Below are 20,734 nucleotides of genomic sequence, written 5' to 3'. Positions count from 1 at the left end.
GACAAGGCTCTACTCTTGCTGAGTTCATTACCCATATCCTTTGAATAATTTAAGAATTCCCTTCTTTATGGTACAGAAGGTAGTGTTACTTTGGATGATGTCTAGACGATTCTAATATCAAAAAAAATTCAAAGATGAATGATTTGAATATTAATGATAGTGGTGAAGACTAAAGTGACTTAAGAGGGGGGATTGTGAATAGAGGGATGTCCAAATCAAAGAGATTTAACAAGCATGGTTAAAATGCTTTATTTGTCAGAAACTTGGTAACTTCAAAAATGATTGTCTCGAGAGATAGGACAATAAAAATTGTGTTTAAATTGTTGTTATCTCTAATGATGATTATTTTAAGTGTTTAGCCCACTAGTGGTGTTGAGTTTGATGAATGAAAACGGTTGGATCATATACTCGAAATGGTATTGGTACGACCAAACTCAAAATGTTTGTTGATCGTGAGATTCTTCTTCACAATGTGAGATATATTCAAGTGCTCAGGCGAAATCTCTTATTCATAAACATGTTTGATGCTCTAAGCTATTGAGTTAGAGTTAAACATGCAGTGTTAAATATTTCACATGGTGAAGTAATAACATCTAAAAGGTCTAAAATATGAGGCTTATATATTTTAGAAGGTTCCAATATTGTTGTTCATTCATCATCTGCTAGTGAAGACTTTCATGAAAATAATACACTATATGATTTGAGGTCATGGCATAGTGGATGCATGAAGCTTGTTTTAGAGAACTTTAATGAATTTTGCATAAGACAAGGGATAAAAATGCATTTGATCATTGAGCTCTAATGGATTTTCTAGGGTAAAGCTGATGCCAAAACAACTTACCTGAACGATATGTGTCCATTACCACAATTAGACTTTGAAACACTTATTGAAGTTTGGAGTAGGAAAACTGTAACTTACTCTATTTTGAAGGTCGTCAAATCTTTGCTCATTTATCAAATTAAGCCAATTCGACTTGATGGTAAACTTGTTGATTATTTCTTCAATGGTTATTCAAGACGTAGAAAGGGTTGTGGACTGTTAGGAGTAGAACCTGGAGATCGAAGTCCATTAATCATAAATGCATTACTTCACTGAGTCTCGTCAGAGGAAGAAGAGTAAAGACTCAAGTATGAAATTTTAGAAACTATGGCAAAGAAAATCCAATTTAAGATGAACTTCCTACTATGGAAACTAATAGTAGTGTGGAAATGATTACAAATGCCTCTAATTATCACATGACTCATGATATGGAAAGGAGGGAGATTATACCATCGCAAAGGAACGATTATGAAGGTTTTGGGTGTTATGCTTTGGACATGGTTGAGTGGTTGTAAAATTCTAAAACAAGGAACTTCGGGGAGATCTTTGAAAACATGTGGACTCAAAAATGGTTAAAAAACCATGTTTGTGGGCTTGTTAGACTATTGAAGTAGAAATATATGGTTGGGAGCAAGAGGATGCAAGTGGCAAGATCAACGTTCAAGCAAGTCTTGGACTTGATAAAAACTGTCTAATAAATATTAAATTAGCAGAGAGCAACAATGTGATTAATGAGTAAATTGACATCATTCGCGTTTTAAGGCAGGGTGAATATTTTTGAAGTATGCCTTGAAGCCTTACGAGATAAAGAGAAAGAAAATATGTTTTGAGATTGTAGAAACTAAAAATTAGCTCAGAGGTGGAGCCAGCGGCGACACAACAATGTGTGAGGTCCAAATTTCTCGATACGTGTGTCATGGGTTTCGTTGCTTTTTGGCCCTTGGATTCGTACGTTAATAGGTTGAGTTTTCAATTGGTTATTAATTGGTCTGATTTTAGCAGTTATAAAATATATCTCCATTATTATTGTCTTTACAACCTTCATAACTTTAGAGCTGAAGACAGAGAAGAGTTTGAGAATCTTACTGGTAATCTTAGAGAAACAAAGATAAATTCTTAAGAGTGTGTTCATGGAATTTAGAAAATCATTTGAGATATCTAATAGGAGATTGAAAAACACTTCTAAATACCTTAGATTTTTGTGATTCATATATAGAAAATTGAAGAGATTGAAAATTACTTATTAAAAAAAATAGAATTTGTTTTTAAAATTTGAGTGAGTATTTTCTTATAACTCATTTATACTAATTTTTAGTAACAACATTTTAAAAAGATAATGAATTAGAGAGTTATATCTCCTAGTTTAGTGTGATAAGATAAATAAATTATTATATATTTTGTCTTTTAATTTCACAACAATTATTAATCTAGTTGACTTCAATATTACATTCTAATAGTTTATCAATTTGTATGAGGACAATGTTTCGAATCTTAATCACCCCCACTTTCTTTTTTTAGCAATTCCAATTATTTAATAGTGTCGGTCTATTAAAAAATATTAGTTGCAAGAAAATTAAATAATATGGACACAGTCTTATGACTAGTGCCTAGTTGCAAGAGAATTAAATAATATCAATATGAATGAAATCTTACCTTGAAACTCTGTCTCCTCCATTTCCCATTTAAAGTATTTTTTCTATATATAATAAAAAAAATTAGGTCTAAGATAAAAAGAAATATGTACTTACTCAGATGAATTAATAAAAAACTGTATTTTGAAAAATCACATCTTTATTTTTAAAATAATTCAATAAATTAAAAATTTTTGATTGAATATATTTTACATCGACGGTGCACCTTAATCATTAAATACGGAAGTGCACTTAATCAAGCTCAAATAAAAAAGAATTTACAGGCAATGAGCATCACCAACCGTAACAAATAAACATATATATCCGCTTTCTCCAACAACTGTACACTTACATTTCGGACTAATCAGATAAGGTCGAAGACTCGAGCTGCCAAACTCAACAAATCTTAATTATTAATCAATGCCACCACATCGACGGTACACATCACGCCACGTGTCCCGCTTCTAACTCAAAAAGCGAAATCTATTATCTCGTGCTATGTTGCGTTGGATGAAAGATGAAACTCGTTGTTAGGTGTGTCCTGTACAAAGGGGTTTCCAATTTCATCTTCATCATCAACCACATCATCTGAATTTCATTTCAATTTCATTTCAATTTCAATTTCAATTTCATTTTCAATTTCATTTTAGTTTTGATTTCGCGGTTGAACTATAATGGAGGATTATTTGTTTGATGTTATGGAGTTTATGAAGAAACCCTCGATAACCGAAACATTCATCGATATTTTGCTATGCGCCGTTCCGATTTGGCTCGCCGTCATGATCGGGTTAGTGATCGGGTGGTCGTGGCGGCCGCGGTGGACCGGACTTCTCTTTATCGGTCTCCGGAGCAAGTTTCGCTTCCTATGGACGGTGCCGCCGGGATTCGGTGCTCGTCGGTTATGGTTAGCTTTTACCGCTCTCTCTGCTTTTTCTATTTGCCGTAGTTATTGGACCAATTTCAAAAACAAGGCCAAAGCTCAAGATCCGTCTTCGCATTCCGATAACGCAACCTCCTCCGATGGAATCAAACACGCCACTCGGTAACGCAACCTTACTATCATCATATTTTGGTTTGAATTCAATTTATTAGGTTTTTCTATTGAGATTTATCTTATACAATGTGGATTAATTTGAAATGTTTATCGACACGTGTGATGATTTCTGATTAGATTCATTTTAGAGGTTGGTATTATAGTTAGCTTATCATAAGAAATTGTAAAAAAATGTTGTGGATAGGAGTAAGAAAATCAAAATATTGAATTATGTATGATGTACTGGGGATGTGTAGTATATGTGTATGTGATGGTTGCTTTTGCATTTGGATTTTCAGCATTTTTAGGAACTGGATTTCTTGTTGTATGAATTGATCTAGAGTATCATCTAATTGTGTTTGTTTGAGGATAGGGATAATTTAGTGGCTACCTCCCAAATCTTCTTTTTTATTTAGCTGCCTTTTATTAGAGTATACAAAAACAACTAAGCCTTATACCACTAAGTGGAGTGGGCTACATGAATCAACTTTTGCCATAATGTTCTATCAGGGACCATGCTTCTATCCAAAGCATTAATCTCGAGATCTTTTCAAATAACTTCGCTGATAGTCTTTCTAGGTCTTCCCCTTTCTCTAATTGTTTGCCTTCTCTCCATCTGGTCTACCCTCACCATAGAATCTATCGGTCTTTTCTCTACATGCCCATTTTCTCTACTATAGACGCTACCATGACACTCTCTCTAATATTTTCATTTCTAATTTTATCCTGGAGTGGAGACTATGATTGTAGTATTTCATAAAATAAAAGGAGAGATAGATAGATAGATAAATAGATAGATAGATATTAAGAGACAAAGAGAGTATGATTGTAGCACTCATAATGCTGTAGTAGTTTGTTGTGATGCGTCTACTTAGTACTTCACATTGGTTTTGAGTTTATGTTTATGGTTTATCCCCATTTCTTCTGCCTATCTAATTTCCCTCAATATGACAATCAGCTTCTTTTGACTATATTATGAATTTCACAAATGCACCAATGTTGTTAAATAGCCATTGTAGCGGCGCTATATCGCTATAGCATAGGGTAATTTGGACAAACCGCTATAAAATATTGTCGAGTAGCCACTATAGTGGTGCTGTAGCACTATAGCATAATTCAATTTAACAATCCGATGTTTTTCATTATCACCAAGTGAAAACACTGAAATACGCGCAAATATTAATTATCGAATTGATGTTCCTACTTAAAAGTGCTTACTTCTAGTTCTTGGATGACCTTTTTATATATTATTGCTGCATTGATGGCGGAAGAGTAAAGCATTTTATTAATTTTGGACCTGGTTACTGCACATTCATTAGGTTGGGTGATAAGGCGGATGAAAGAGAGCAGAATACAGTTACACAGGCTGATTTGGAACATCTTCTTCATCTTCTTGAAGGGAAGGATGGAGTGATGGACTGGCAAAATTTTATGGAGAGGTCTACACCAAATATGCAATACAAAGCTTGGCGTTATGACTCTGAGGTAGATTCTGACTTTCAATTTTCTTCTCACGGGGATAGTCTATAATCTGCCACAAAATATGCATATCACGTATAAATTATTATTTTAGACATCCTTTCTATTCAAGGCATTTTTACTTCCTAGTTTAAAGTGGGTTTATGTGATGACTATTTAACACCCAAAAGGCTCATTACATAGTCATAATCTATGTTGATGACTATTTCTTTTTATATTTTGACTAAAATATATCTGTCTCTGATGATGGATCTTATAACAGACAGGTTCTACAGTTTACCGTAGTAGAACTGTATTTGAAGACGCAACTCCTGAGTTGGTGAGGGATTTCTTCTGGGATGATGATTTTCGTCCCAAATGGGATGCTATGCTCGCACACTGCAAAGTGTTGGAGGAATGCCCTAATGATGGGACATCGATTGTTCACTGGATTAAAAAGGTATTTAGACCAAATATATAGTAACTGTTATATTTAGTGTACAATGACATGGTTCACTTACACTTTCTGTCTATAGTTCCCCTTTTTCTGTAGTGATCGAGAATATATTATCGCTCGAAGGATTTGGCAGGCTGGAAACGCATACTACTGTGTGACAAAGGTATGAATATGAGTTGTAACATAATTCATTGCAATTTTGTGGCATTTTATCTTGTTTATTTTTCTTTCGCATTAGCTAGCTACCATTCTTCTGTTGGCAGAAAGAAAAATCCTGTTATTGTGAAGGCACTAATAGCGAAAGTTTCAATTTATCACTAAAACAGTTGAGCATAAATTATTCTTGTTCGGTGTTTTTTAACTTGCCATGCTAAGAATTTGTTAATTCGAGCTTTCTATTAGTTGATACCATCCATTTCTGATATTTCTTTATGTAGCCAATCTAAATTTTCCTAAACCCATATACATGCTGTCAATTTTTTGTTTTGTTTTGAGAAAAGACACAATACATACAATATTAATTATATATGTAAACACAAGGTTTGTTTTTAATCTTCAATGTTGTAGGGGGTGCCCTATCCAAGTTTGCCAAAACGTGATAAGCCCAGGCGTGTAGATCAATACTTCTCTAGTTGGGTAATCAAACCTGGTAAGAAATGGGCAAAGTTCTATCTTATTTGCTTGTTGACATTTAACTATTTAATAGTGGTGTTATAACAATTGAGTGCGCGAAATTGATGCAGTGGAATCTCGCAAAGGTGACGGTCAGTTGTCTGCATGCGAGGTTACCCTTTTGCATCATGAAGACATGGGAATTCCAAAAGATGTTGCAAAGTTAGGAGTCCGCCATGGAATGTGGGGAGCTGTCAAGAAATTGCACTCTGGTATGAGAGCATACCAGAATGCTAGGAAAACAGATGCTTCTTTATCGAGATGTGCATTAATGGCCAGTAAAACAACCAAGATTTCTTTTGATAGAAACTTGCATTTGTCAGACGCTGCGTCTTTGATTGAAGAGAGGGGGCAAGGCATCAGCAACACTCAGCAAAATGGTCCTGGTCTGGACTGGAAGTGGGTGGCCTTGGGTGGGGCTATTGCTGTGGTTTTGGGTATTCAAAGTGGTGCAGTAGGGCGAGCGTTATTGTTGGGAGCAGGGCATAGATTTGCTCGGAGATGAGTGATCTAGGATCTCATCAATTTTAATTTACATAATCACCATTAAGAAGATTCCTCATAAGTTATATTTAAACCATATTTATCACTATCAAATGCTAATTTTGTGGTTATGGTTATATTTTTTTGCTAGTTTCAACCTTTTTGATTCATGTTGCTTTTGTGCGTTTTAGAATGCAAAGCCACAATTCCATGCCTTTTCTTTAAGGGCGTACAGAGGGAGGATCCTTTTGCAGAACTGTAAAATATCATTTTGATCCGTGAGTATCTGAGTCAGTCATTTTAGTTTTTTTAAATGTGTAATTGGTTGGCCTATAAAGTTCAGTTATTTAATGTCAACGTTCTTTCTTCCATGCAGTCTTCTTAGATATCTATATATACAAAGTATTCAAATGTCTGTTATGGATTCAATGAGTTGATTAAAAAAAACATAAAATATGGTTCCAATTCAGAAAAGTTATCCCCCTTTTACAACCTAAACACAGCTTTACGAAAGTGAAACTTGTTGCTCCAATAGCAGAAGGGTTGTAGAACTGAAAAAACAAGGGATGCGTCATTGCGTTGTAAAAGGAGGACAACTATATGAAGACGATTGTAAATGAATACAAAAATAATCACAGTAACATTCCAAGTAGGAAAGGATAGGTTTACAAGGAGTGGAGTTGTTTGAGAGACTACTCACCAATAGATCCTATGAAAAAATTGCTTGCATTTGATAACAGGATAAGGGCCTACAAGTTAATTTAAACTAAAACAAACTGTAAACAGACAACATTTAATTATTTTGCAGCGAGAGATTATTGAAGCTGTATATATGGGTGCTTGTTATGTTTGACAATGTAAAAGGGTGTTTGACAATGTAAAAGGGTAACGTTAACTTGTGATCAAACATTGTTTCCCAATCGAACTCGGTGTTTCTCGAGTATTGTCCTTTGCAAGAGCTCTTTTACCACTGGAGTCCAAATGCTTGGTTAAATTTTTTATTTTTTATTTCTAATATAAATTTTCTATTTTCAAGTTTTTACCTTAGAGCATTTATTACTTCTTATCCAATGTCCGGGGCACTGATTAACATCATCCTTAAGAGCACATGTTAAAAAATTTAAAAATAAAAAATTTATATTGGAAAATATAATAAAAAATATTAATTATAACCTTTTGTTAAAGATAATACACAAGTTTCAAGAAAATCTTTCTGTATTTGTTTTTTAATTTGTGCCTTTGTCCCAAAGGACAAGTTAGCATTACCATTAATATATTTAAATTGATCAAGTAAAAATTAATCACTAGATGTGTGAGTGCGATTCTCGCTAATAGGGGTGGAAATAGGCTGGGCCGAGCTAGGCTTTGTCAAGTCTAAGGCTGACCTGTCAAAAAAACTGAAACCTAAACCTGACCTGTAGCCTGTCGTAGGCTTATTTTGTAGGCTTGAGCCTAGCCTTTTCGAAGGCCTGGTTAGCATGTTAGCCTATATAAAAGCCTATTTGTTTTAGACATATGTAAATAAATAATTAAAATAATGTCTAAATAGACTAAATTATTTTGACTTACCTATTTGCATAAGTTCTAGGAGACTATTTTCCAATGTTCATTCGGTGTTTTCATCTTATATTCATAAGTTTTTCAAGATAACAAAGTTTTATTTATGTATTTTAATTCAAAGTACAAAACATAACATAATGATCATAAAAAGGTATTTATATTTATTTAAATAGACCGACATGATAGGTTTAAAAGGCTTTTATTAGGGCCTGAGACCTAGCCTTTTTAACTAAATAGGCTTATAAAAAAGCCTAGACCTTTTCTATTTAAAAATAATGTGTGGCCTGACTTGAGCCTATATAGGCTAGCCTGTAGGCCCCTGTTATCCGCCTGGCCTATTTCCACCCCTACTCGCTAATACACTGATGTTTGACCAAAAAAATGCACTTCATTAACTTTTATTGATTAAGAGTATAATAAACACGTTAAATTAATACATGATCTTCCACGTTGAATGACAAAGCATTTCCACATCATCAGGACACATTTTGAGCTTATAATAGTATGTTTATTTTACATTTAAGTGTATAATCTGAAAATTAAGCTTCGTACCAACTTTAAGGACAATAAGTTTTTCTCTTTTACAGTAAACTTGCTATAAATTTAACATATTATAATAAGCATTATATTTTAACTCATTTATACATAGTATATATAATTGTTATTCAATTAAATCATACACTTATGTAATTCAATCAAAATATTATATATTAATTCAAATGTAAATCATATATTGTTCATAAAATACAAACCAAAATACAAAAAAGTCAACTACAAGGTATATCAGACCTTCTGGTTCCTCCTATGCCTCATGTACCACAGACCTTCTGGTTCCTCCTATGCCTCATGTACCACAAGACATATCTTACTTGCCTATCATGGCATGTATGATAGTCATTCAAGTGTGTCTTCCTTAAAGTCTCCTCTCTCTATGCTCAACCTCCCAATAGCCACAATACACTGACAGATCGACAACACATTAATGATATGGTCCGCCCTAGTCTGATCCCCTTCTAATATCTCTTGATGAGCTAGTCTAGGTAGATCTTCTTCTGCGTCTCGTGTCATGTAAGGATGTGACAAAATTTCAAGATCACCCACCAAATATTTTGGTACTCCCCCTTCCCCCTCAGATTTAGCGTCCAGCAGCCAGCGGGTTTGGATACACATTTTTAACTGTGTTCTAGAGGCCAAGTCAGCCGGAACTACTCTACCCACAAAACCAAGCTTCTAATAAAAGACCACTAGTTGAGCTTTCAAATATAATTCCTCCTCAGACAAGTTTTCCTCCCGGTAATGATACATCCCGACTCCGATTAAAGAGTGACTTTGAGTCCATACTTTCGAAATATGTCCATACACATAGAGTATGTGCTATGCTCTGGACGACAAACCTTTGCATTAGCCTCTTCATTAAGAGAAGTGGCCAAGAAGAAATGGTTCTTTAAGTGTTTCCCACTATTAGAGGTAGAAACTCCCCTGGCAGAAGACGTATTATGTGCATGTTTGAATTTCCTTTTACAAGCCTCAAAACACTTTTATTTTACTTTAACATGAAATATGATATATTTTTTATGTTTGTTTTTTTTCTTCTCCAAAATCAATTCTTCTTCTTTAAAAGTAATTATCTTAAAAGCAACAATTCATAAATTTTGAGGTTCCTAAGAATCAATTCTACAATTATATTTTGGTTACAACAACTCGCTTTAATTTTTCTTCTTTACCTCCTTAATTTTCATCAATTACTTCTTCTATTTTTATTTTCTATTAGAATTTATTACCATTTTAGTAATTATATATTCTAAATAAATTTTGGTAAAAACTATCCCAACAACATTAATTAATAACAATCACTTCATATTATTGTACCCGCACATAAATCAATTATGTTCAACTCAATTCTGTTAAAATCAATTCTATCAAACTCAATTTCGTCAAAATTAATTTTACTCACCGTCAATCCTAAACACACTAAATGAAAGTCGATAAAATGGAAAGATTCAAATATAAATTTTTGAAATATAAAAGTGAAATTTAGTGAGTTTAGCATCATCTTTTATTAGTTGACATAATAGCAAAGAGACCACCATTTCACAAAAAGTGATACACATTTTATTGATTTGTGTGTTAAATCATAAAATCCAGATACTATTTCAAGCAATGATTACAAAATGTTTGTATTGAGTAAATATCATGACCGTATATATAAGTGGTCACTGGCATAGAATGTCTCCATGTGTCACCACCTCAACCTCATATAACAGAAAAGAATACAAAAAATCAAGCAATAAAAGGCAAGGCAGCTTCACATTAACTGTCATGACATGACATCTGTCACTCAAAACTTTGCAACTTGCAACCGAAAAACTTCACTCATTTCCTCACTTTCCCTTCTATCTTCATTCTTCTCTTCTCTGAATCATTCAAACATAACTGGTATGTTTCTTTCTATCACTTCTTTACATTGCTTAACACTTACAGGATTCTATTTTGTTTAGAGAACACTATTATCCTCTTTATCTTATCCACTAATTTAATCTATTGCATAATTAGATTCTAACTTCAATATAATAATTAATAATATCCTACTTGTATTAACATAATACTATTTTGTAGGGTTTGTTGATTTTTATATTCTTGTGTTTAATTAGTGGTAGCAGCGCAGTTTATTATCCTTTTGCATGTTATTTCTGTATAAACAATTTTCACTGTTAGTGTTAATAGTAGTATCAATAATAGTGTTTTCTTAGTACAGTGCGTTTCTTTAAAACTCCAGGTTCAAATTCCGCTAGATATTAGCAATTTCTGTGTTGGGCTAGTCCATACAGATAACTTTACTCGATCATTAATTGGGCTAAGTAATACATATTTCAGTTAAGTAATTTGGTGCTATGCTTAATGTTACTTTTAGTAAGAAACTAGTTGCCTCAGACATTTACATTGATATATGTGCTCTGCGCTCAGAATTATTTCATTTAAAGATGCAACATGACAGGTAATTTCGATCCGAATAATGTTTCAGGAAATTCATGTAAAGAGTTTATCTTTCTGAAGATGAGTGGAGAAGAAAACAAGAAAGTAAAAGCAAAGACTGATAGTGAACTCTTTATGAATAATGCCAACGAATGCGATTGGAAGATTTTTAAAAGCGAATCATGTGCAGGTGCAAATGCAGCTTCAAGAGCTGACATGAAATTAGCTACAACTGATCCTCTATCCGAAATCGTTTGGTCTCCGGAAAAAGGTTTAAGTCTTAAATGTGCTGATAAAAACAGTTCTCTTTTTCGCGTTGTTGGACCGAGCTGTTATATGGTTCTTTCTCCGCCGCAAAGTGTTACTTATTGCAACTCTATCACTCAAGAGCCTATAGCTGTCGCGTGTGTCGATAGAGGTAATGCAGATACAATGAGTGATTCAGATGTCAAGCCAGATTCTAAAGTTGGAGAAGAAAATAATATCGGTAAAGGAAAAAAGGTAGTAGAAATAGAGGATGATTTACATACCGTAGTTGAGCCTATATTTGAATATCGAGGCTCTGGTGATCCGCGAACTAATTTAGCGTCCTCCAGCCGAAATCCCTTGGGAGAATTTGAATCTAGTGCCGAAAATGATATAAGAAATGTTGACGCTGAAGCTGCTTGTGCTGCAACATGTGGAGTTATTGTTAAGGAGATTAAAAACGAAACTCAGGACAATGAAATGGTGCTACTTTCCGATAAGGTTCTTCCGGTTTCACATTCTCCATGTAACAGTGGAATTCGCGCGGCGGAAAACAAAGGCAAGGAAAAGTTCTTATCAGACGGGGATGCAAATGTAAGATTATCAATGGATAGTGAGAGCAATTCAAGTGTTGAAAGCTGTAACAGTGCTAGGTTTTTTTCCACAGGTAAAAAGCGGCGTAACTTTCAACAACAGAAGTTGGTAATCGGGAGTAAAAGAGTGAAAAACAACGCTGAAGAAACTTCTGGTTCCAAATCGTACGTTAAACAAGAAAGCTCATTCAATAATTGGATTTCAAGCATGGTGAAAGGGCTCTCGCAAACTATTCAAAATGATTCAAACACTTTAGCTCTTAGAAATGCAAATGCAGATCATCATAATGCACGGTTTGAAGAGAAACTTATCACATGCAGAACTAATCAAGATCCTGAACCGAAAAATACAGGATTCAGATCCATTTTTCAGTCCATGTATGGTCCAACCTTGAAGAAAGTAGGAACACGAAGGTTTCACCGAGAAGGAGAAAGTAACGAGGATTTCGAGCCAAGTAACATGGTACACGGAATAAATGCTACTCCAATAACCTGTTTTCCAGATAATAATAGCCTTGCCGAACGACATTTTCAATCAAACAAGTTTGAAGCATCTACAGATAGATATGATGCTGGTCCGTCGCAGCCTAACATTGAACCGTTGAATTATTTTAACAGTAAGGAAAGTAGAAAAAATAAGCAACTAGGGAATGAAAATTGTTCAAACATGGATCTTAGTAAGGACAAGGAAGAAATGGCATCAAATTCATCTTCTGCCAGACAAAATACTAACGATTCTGATAACATAGATTCCAATGCACCATCCGGAAGAAAGGAAACAGAGAATATCGATCACAGAAGAGACAATCCAGGAAGTCTGTGGCTAACTCGATTTGCTCCGAAGTCAACTTCCCCTTTGTTCAACGACCTTTCATCATCACCAGGATTCGCAAACTCAGAGCAAATACCTGAAGTTAAAACCTTGGTCCATGATAGAATCGATAACGAAATAGATGAGAATATCAGTTTGAAGCAGAAATCAAATGATTTTATAGCTGTCAAGATAGAATGCAATGCATCATGCAAGAAAAACTGCGGTTCTACTTCTTCAAAGGAAAACAAATTCAATGACAAGGCTATTACAACATCTCCATTAAGATTGGCTGAAAGGAAGATCTCACATATGCCTGAGGAGATCTTTGATGCAGTGAAGAAGCTTCAATTGTCCCGCTCCGATATCCTGAAGTAAGTAATGCAAGCCGATTAACTAATACCGACATACTGTCACATTTTGTATAATACTGCATCAACTATAAACAACTTAATCGAACTTCTCTGTTTGATTGTATCAGATGGATAACTTCTCATGGATCGATATCTGAACTAGATGGTTTTTTCTTGCGACTGCGGGTTGGGAAGTTGGAAGAAGGACTCGGGGGAACTGGATACCATGTAGCTTATATAATTGGTATAATGAAAACCACACCTTGGTCATTCAATGTAGAATCATACCTTGATCTATTTTCTCGAGATAACATGTTTTAATTATTCTGGTGTATGACAGACACCGGGAGACATAGTTTGGAACAGCATACCAGAAAATCTCTGTCAGTGAAAGTAAAAGGAATAGAGTGTATGGTAGAAAGTCATTATATATCCAATCAAGAATTTCTTGAGGTAATAATCAATTATCAAGGACTATTGTAATTGAAGCTATTAGTTTCCATGTCATTTTGATTCCATTAACTCTTGTGAAACTTTCAAGTGGGTAAGATGATGCTCTTTTTTCCTTTTGTGCAGGAAGAAATCATGGAATGGTGGTCTAACACCTCAGAAGCAGGTGTTGAGATTCCATCTGAAGAAGAATTGATATCAAAATTTAAAAAGAAACAATTGTTAGGCCTTTAGCCACTTGTCAAGTGTTGATATATCATATATGTATATCATCACAAACAGCTAATACTCTCATATTTTTTGTTTCTTATTCATAAAAAGTTGTATAGAAAATAATACTGATTCGACTCAAAATAAGCACTCATTACTGACTTAGTCTAAGTTCTGTTGTGCTGCAATTCATCATTTAACAATTGTAACAGATTAAACCAAAATAAAGATCTTTTTTAGGCATTTAACAAGGTATTCTATTTTCTTGTCATATCCTTTAACCATCACACTCGCGGATCACCGGAGTTTAGCACAAGTGTTGTTGCACAGGGTGTGTAAGTATTGCAAACTCAGAGATACTCTGAACACAATTATGTTAGTATACCGACTTGTTAAAAAAAACATCGCACTCGTGGCATGACTTGATCACGCGTGTTTCAAATCAATTCAAATCATGCTCCATTCAAGTTTTTTTGCAACCTCGCTATCATGCATACAACATGCATACAAATTTCTACATTAGAGACATACTATGAGCAGAACATGCACAAAACTATATTGAAGTTCATCTTATCTTATGATCAAAAACCAAGAACAATGCATAATCGTAACATTAAAGCTTTATTGATTAAAATACTCTGATACAAAGTTATACTCAGACCTCTTATTTAAAGCCTATAGAGAGGTCTTTAAAATAAAAAAATCAAATACATCATGAAAGGCATTTACTCACCCTAAAATGCCATTGTAATAGAACACTAACTATATAAGATGATATGAACTAGCAACCTTCATACTCCTCCTATTCTCATAATTGCATCATCAGATACACAGACTTAGCACAATAACAAATTTGAAATTAAGAATAATACAAATATCAATCCTATAACATCGAAATGCATCATGATTCATGCAGATATCAATAACGTTGAAATGCATCACGATTCATGCAGATTCTTTTTTGGCCTGTTTCAGGTACTCTTCCATCTCATTAAGCCATAGATCAGCAAATTCACAATTCTTCCAAGCCTCAAACCACGGCCCTCCACGAGTATAATGAATGGCCTTAGGTAAAGTAGAGGAATCATTTTCAACAACCCTATTATGCCCCTCAAGAAAATTCCAAACAAAAGGCACAGAACCAATTTCATCATCCTCAAGCCATTGAAACCTATGAAGGTAAGCACCAGTCTGAGAATTCACAGTATCAGGACTAAGAACCTTGTTCTTAGGATGACCGCAGTTATACAAAACCATCGAAGACCAATTCTTTCTAGGGTAAACAGTTTGAACAGCACCATCCATTTTGGTCGTCTCTTTCGGAGCATAATCATGTTGAACACACATAATAGCATACTTATCTTGAATCAAATCTACCAATTCCTTAAAATCAGCTAAATAGAGAAAATCACAATCCACAAACAAAGCCCAACCTTGATAATCTGCTAAATAAGGTGTTAAGAATCTTGTAAAAGAGAACTCAGTGCTCTCAAATTGACCTCTTTCACGCCAATATAGACCAGTTTTTCTCAGATCTGATTGCTTAATTGGTATGATCTCAACAGGAATTGAAGACCTTTTGATGATTGAATGTCTACATACCTGAAACGCAATCTCTTCACGTGGATCATAACCCACAAAGATCTTGAAGGGTTTCTTTGAATTCACATTCCCATTCTCAGCAGAATCAACAACAGCTATTCCATTACCATTACTAGTTGGTAATGAAGACTGATTCTTCTCATTCTCATTGCTCAAACTCATCTCTGTCAAAAACAAAAACAAACCCACAATTAATCTATGCAAGAATATCAAATCAAACACACACCCATTTGATAATTCACAAAAACCAAATCAAAAATGTAATCTTTTTCAATTTTCAAAATGACCCAATAGTTCTAACCCATTTGACAATTCACAAAAACGAAACCAAAAATGCAATCTTTTTCAATTTTCTAAACGACCCAATAGTTGTAACAATGTGAAAACATCATAACCTTACATGAAAGAACAAAAAACTAAGAATAAAACGAGAAATAGTAATTACCAGAAAGAAAGAGTGTGTTGGAAAAAAAGAGGAAATTGAAGAGAAAGATTGAGATTTAGACCGACAATGTAGGGCTATATATAGGCCACAGAAATGAAAGGAGTAAATCTAGCAATTTGATTGACGCGTAGAAAAGTGTATTTCAATAGCTGGATTATAGAATGCTATGTTCAATCTCTTCCAATCAGGTACCTTAACCCATTGTTTCACTGTTAAATAATCCACCTATTATTAGTAATACTATATAGTTTGATTTGATTTACTTTATTTTATTCATAGTTGAGAGATTCTCTCAATTTTAGATTTTCCTATTACACAATCTTTTGATTACTTTTCTCTAATTTACTACTGAAAATAAATCATAACTTTTCTTTTACTAACTATTTTAACCCACATTTATTTAATTCTATTTAGTTAAACAAATAATATTAAAGTATTTTTTATTAGTTCACTGATTTTTTATCCTATTTTTAATAAAAATTATATATATATATATATATATATATATATATATATATATATATATATATATATATATATATATATATTAACACGTTAAATGCCACATTTATTTTTTCATTTTCAATTTCTTTTTATGCTATTATGTTTATGAATGATGGTTTTGTCCATCAAGATAAAGCCATATTCGAGAGACTCGACATGGCAATGCAGCAACATCTAAAATATTTATATATAAGGGTTAAAGTTGGAGGGGTAGGAATAAACAAGGTTATGGTCGACTATAGAGTCTGCATTAATGGTATGCCACATTCCTTACTCGAGAAAATGGGCAAGTACGATACAGATCTGAAGCCTAATAATATGGTATTGTAGAACTACGAAGAAAAGCCCAATAAACCTTTTGGAGGGGTTATACAAGTAGATGTGGTTGTAGGGACCACCACTAGACCAACACTATTCATGGTAACTCCAACCAAAGCGAATTACAATTTGTTACCTGGTTGAGAGTGGTTACATGGGGTAGGTTGTGTTCCTTCTTCCATGCACCAACAAATCACAACTTAGAAGCCTGACGAGATCGTGGAACATATAGAAGCGGATAAATGTTTTTTTTGTGCAAAGGTGAACCATATTGGCAGGGAATTTTGACCAACAATTGGAGAACATTTTGCCATGTACTCCCGCAGGAACAGGCTTTGACTTTCAAGGGGCTAAAGTTTATTACTCCATAAAGCTACACCTTATGCATAGCTTTATGTGGGAGCACGAGACCATTGAGGGCTATAACAGATGGTCTCAAGCAGACGATGATGATGTCTGAATCGAGCACACTAGCTCAAATTTTGGCATATGTGGATGAAAAAAAGATAATATCGGCTCTAGAGGCCATTTCTCAAGAAATGATGGTTGTCGAAGCCACATCGTTTGAAGATGTTCAAACAAATGAGGTGGTCCATAATGGCCAAAAAACAACTTCAGAAAGTCGCAGGCTCAATTGTATATACTCCAAAAGTTGTTACAAGAGATTACAAATGAGTTACAAGAAAATTGTAAGTTCTTTAGTAATGATTGGCATCAATTTTACTAAAACATGGTTCACAACAAGATGTTGTGACATATGTCTTAACATGCTGGTAAGACATCTCAGAAGGCAGATGTTGTGACATCTTGAACAACTGATATAACAAGAATTGTTGTTACTTTCTTGAAAGATTTCATTTGATTTTGTGAGATTCTCTATGGATATAGCTCACTTATTTGAGGTCAAGAAGATTTTATTTGGAACAATTGATTTTATCTCCAACTGTGCATAAGTTTCTAAAATTAGATGTTGAGACAATTTAGAAAACTTATGATGTTTTGTTCCAAGATTCAAGGAGATTTTTCTACATAATTGGTGCAACCTTCAACTTATGGATCAATAACTATTTGGGTGAAGATTTTGAAGCCCATGGACAGCTAAGGAGTATTTAAAGAAATATCTAAACCTAATATCAAGAAGAACTTTTACAAAAATAAGGGGAAGCTTTCCTTTAAGAGTCTTAGATTTTGAGAGTCACTTTAGTGTGCTTTGTGTTTATGTATATCACTCATGTATCATGCTGATACATAGAGTTTGGTCGATTGTTCATTATCAATCACTCATGAGCATTTAAGCAGAGAATGTATTGTGTTTAATTCGAAGTGTGTTCTTCTATTTTTGGTCTTTTGATATTATCACTGAGGTCATTGTTGGAAGAGAGAGGGGGTTCTCATATCTAGGAGTGTCCTAGGTGGAAATAGCATAAGGTAGTGATTAGGTGATAAGTTGTAAGCTAGGGTTGTTTAGCTTTGAATTAATACTATCATAGTGGATTTCCTTTTTGGCTTGGATGCCCCAAGAGTAAGTGATGTTGCATCGAACTGGGTTAACAATTGACTGTGTCTTTTTTCTGCTGCAATTTACTTCTGCATTATTTATTGTTTGGTAAAAATATTCTGCCATTTAGGTGATGTCTTGACATTGAGTTTTAGTGTTGTGACATTAGTCTTAACATCTATTTGAAAGCACCACAATTTCAAAAATAGCCGCCTAATTTCCCAAGAACAAACCCTTATTTTCCACCCAAGTGTTTCTCAATCTCTCCTACTCTCAATATAAGAATCACACAAACCCAATGTATTTAGAAGTATTTCCTAATCCCCTTAGATAACTCCAAAGGTTTCCCAAAAACCCTTGTCTTTCTAACTTTTCCCTTGGAATTCACTAAACCTCCTTTTGTTCTAAATTCTAAAATGATCACACTATTATAATTTAAGAGATACATATTTATAATTGCTAAAACCCAACAAATCCATAACAAAGCCCAAAATAAAAACCCATTAATTGTTAGAATAAAATATATCCCTTTGCCCCACAGTGGGGGTCACTTGTTGTGAAAATGATAAGGATCAATTCACACCAAGAAATTTGATGTGTAGGGACAAAGAACAGTAGCAACCAAAATAAATGATCTTCAATAATAATAACCAATAAACAATGAGTTTAGCAGAAGAAGATAAGATAAGCCAAGAAGCACGAAAGGTTTGTTTATCTAGTTTTGTCAAATGATCTATGTTTAGAAGAGGGAGAAACTCTCTAACTCACTATACTCCAAATTATTTTGCAAGAGATTACAAATAAGTTACAAGAAAATAACCTTCCAATTTCCCAAGAACAAACCCCTATTCTCTATCCAAGTGTTTCCGGATCTCTCCAACTCTCAATATAAGAATCACACAAACCCAAGGTATTTAGAAGTATCTCCCAATCCCCTTAGATAACTCCAAAGGTTTCCTGAAAAACCTTATCTTTCTAAGTTTTCTCTTGGAATTTCCTAAACTCTTATTTTTCCCTTTTGTGTGAAGTCAAACTTCTCCAACATTGTGTTTTAATGAAGACAACTGTAATCTCTCTAGATTATGGGCACTGTCAAAGGATGGTTAAAAGCTTCATGAGTCATAGCTATGGTTTCAAAACCTGTATCTCAAGCAAGGTTATGAAGATGATCTTGGACCTTTGGACTTTGATAGCATCATTAAGGTACAAGTAGCCATTCCATCATATGTTCTACTATAGCGCTTACAAAAATAATGTCCATCTGATGCATAACTTATCTTTTATCATCATATGGTTTGCAATAAAATTGGTTTTTAAGTAATTTTTCAAAGTTGCAGCAGGTGTAACCGGTTACACCATATGGTTAATCGGTTACACAAACGTAAAATTGTATATTTTTAGAAAAAAATTAAGTTGTAATCGGTTAACCAAATGATGTAATCGGTTACAGCTTCGAAAAAATTCAAATTTTAGAAAACGTTGTTAGACGCTGGCCTAAGGATCTAGAGGGGGGGTGAATAGATCTCACAGAGTTTTTCGGAGTTAATTGAACTTTAAGCGAAAGCGGTTCTGAATCGACTCGCGTCTATTCCGGACCACTATTGAAACGATTGTATATGTGTTAAGACCACTAAACAGCTTGAGATAAACGATAAGAGAATACCCTATAGAATCAATATGCCGCTCTAATGAAAATCAATTAACTTCTTATATGATGAACGATGTTTGCAATGCAGTAATAGTGAAAGAAGCAAAAACACAAACACTTGGTGATAATGATCAAATTGATAGTAATTCAATGTGTGATGAATTGTGATGTTTATACAAGTTCTTAATTCACAATTTTAACACTCGAATCGTTGATCAATTTGCAATTATAACCAAATATGAACAGAACTTAAATGAAAAGATAAAAGCGACAAGAACACGATATTTGTTCAGGCAGTTCGTCGATCGTCCTCGCTACGACTACGTCTGCCCCCAATTCCAAATTGAAATTGGGAAATCTTCCATTAATGTTGAAAGCAGTTTATACAAAGAAAATAACAAAGCAATAAACAATAAACCAAATTTGCCGATCCTTTGAATTTTCTTCCCCCTTAATCTTGAGCCAGATCAAGGTGTTCCCAGAGCTTCACTTTGATCCTTTCTGCAGTGTCTTGAATTGCTTGAACCCTAGTTCCTCAATCTTCACACTCAGCTTGATCCTTGATGAAACCTCTTGATAAAAACCCCCAAAATTCACCTATCTTGGAGGACAAAACCCTCAGATTTTATTCACCAAAAACCCCACAAATCTTCACCCACTAGGAATCTTCAATTCCGTTCCATGGACGTTATCGAACTTGATCACTAACCCTCAACACAAGAATGATTATGTGTAATTGTGTTGGAGATGATGAAGAACGAAGATGAGAAGCCTTTGTGTATCTTTCAGTTGTTGGTCTTTTTGAATAATTAACATGGAATGATATATATAGTTGCTGGTATGTTGGAGCAGAGTGAACACATGATTTGGGAAGTTTTCAGCAGATAGGTCGACCTCCCTTAGTGCTTAGGTCGACCTAACAGAGGTAAAATGAGTCAAAATGAATTTGTTGCCAGTTGGGTCGACCTA

The 20,734-nt window shown here is 34.2% G+C and overlaps 3 protein-coding genes across 5 annotated transcripts; 2 read left to right on the top strand and 1 right to left on the bottom strand.

Moving 5' to 3' along the window:
- Nucleotides 1–2,939: 2,939 nt before the first annotated feature.
- Nucleotides 2,940–6,906, top strand: LOC131652560 (uncharacterized). Its single transcript, XM_058922454.1, has 6 exons — nucleotides 2,940–3,493; nucleotides 4,804–4,969; nucleotides 5,226–5,402; nucleotides 5,479–5,562; nucleotides 5,967–6,048; nucleotides 6,143–6,906. The coding sequence occupies exons 1-6, from the start codon at nucleotides 3,126–3,128 to the stop codon at nucleotides 6,574–6,576; spliced, it is 1,311 nt and encodes a 436-aa protein (XP_058778437.1). The 5' UTR covers nucleotides 2,940–3,125; the 3' UTR covers nucleotides 6,577–6,906.
- A 3,493-nt stretch (nucleotides 6,907–10,399) lies between these two features.
- On the top strand, nucleotides 10,400–13,993 carry LOC131652558 (uncharacterized). 2 transcript variants are annotated; one of them, XM_058922451.1, is made up of 5 exons: nucleotides 10,400–10,550; nucleotides 11,137–13,111; nucleotides 13,219–13,334; nucleotides 13,431–13,543; nucleotides 13,667–13,993. In XM_058922451.1, exons 1-5 carry the CDS (start codon nucleotides 10,439–10,441, stop codon nucleotides 13,772–13,774), a joined length of 2,424 nt encoding a protein of 807 aa, XP_058778434.1. In that variant the 5' UTR covers nucleotides 10,400–10,438; the 3' UTR covers nucleotides 13,775–13,993. The 2 variants fall into 2 exon arrangements, with proteins under 2 accessions (XP_058778434.1, XP_058778433.1); XM_058922450.1 differs by having other exon boundaries at nucleotides 10,424–10,550; nucleotides 11,110–13,111.
- A 359-nt stretch (nucleotides 13,994–14,352) lies between these two features.
- Nucleotides 14,353–15,955, bottom strand: LOC131652559 (protein CDI-like). 2 transcript variants are annotated; one of them, XM_058922453.1, is made up of 2 exons: nucleotides 15,798–15,955; nucleotides 14,353–15,516 (listed from the first exon to the last, which is right to left on the bottom strand). In XM_058922453.1, exon 2 carries the CDS (start codon nucleotides 15,512–15,514, stop codon nucleotides 14,696–14,698), a length of 819 nt encoding a protein of 272 aa, XP_058778436.1. In that variant the 5' UTR covers nucleotides 15,515–15,516; nucleotides 15,798–15,955; the 3' UTR covers nucleotides 14,353–14,695. The 2 variants fall into 2 exon arrangements, with proteins under 2 accessions (XP_058778436.1, XP_058778435.1); XM_058922452.1 differs by lacking the exon at nucleotides 15,798–15,955 and adding an exon at nucleotides 15,654–15,673.
- Nucleotides 15,956–20,734: the final 4,779 nt, after the last annotated feature.

The sequence above is a fragment of the Vicia villosa genome, linkage group LG2 (genome assembly GCF_029867415.1).
Source record: "Vicia villosa cultivar HV-30 ecotype Madison, WI linkage group LG2, Vvil1.0, whole genome shotgun sequence".
Taxonomy (NCBI): Eukaryota; Viridiplantae; Streptophyta; class Magnoliopsida; order Fabales; family Fabaceae; genus Vicia; species Vicia villosa.
Note: the sequence above shows the minus strand (reverse complement) of the source record. Positions and strands in the feature narration are given on the sequence as shown.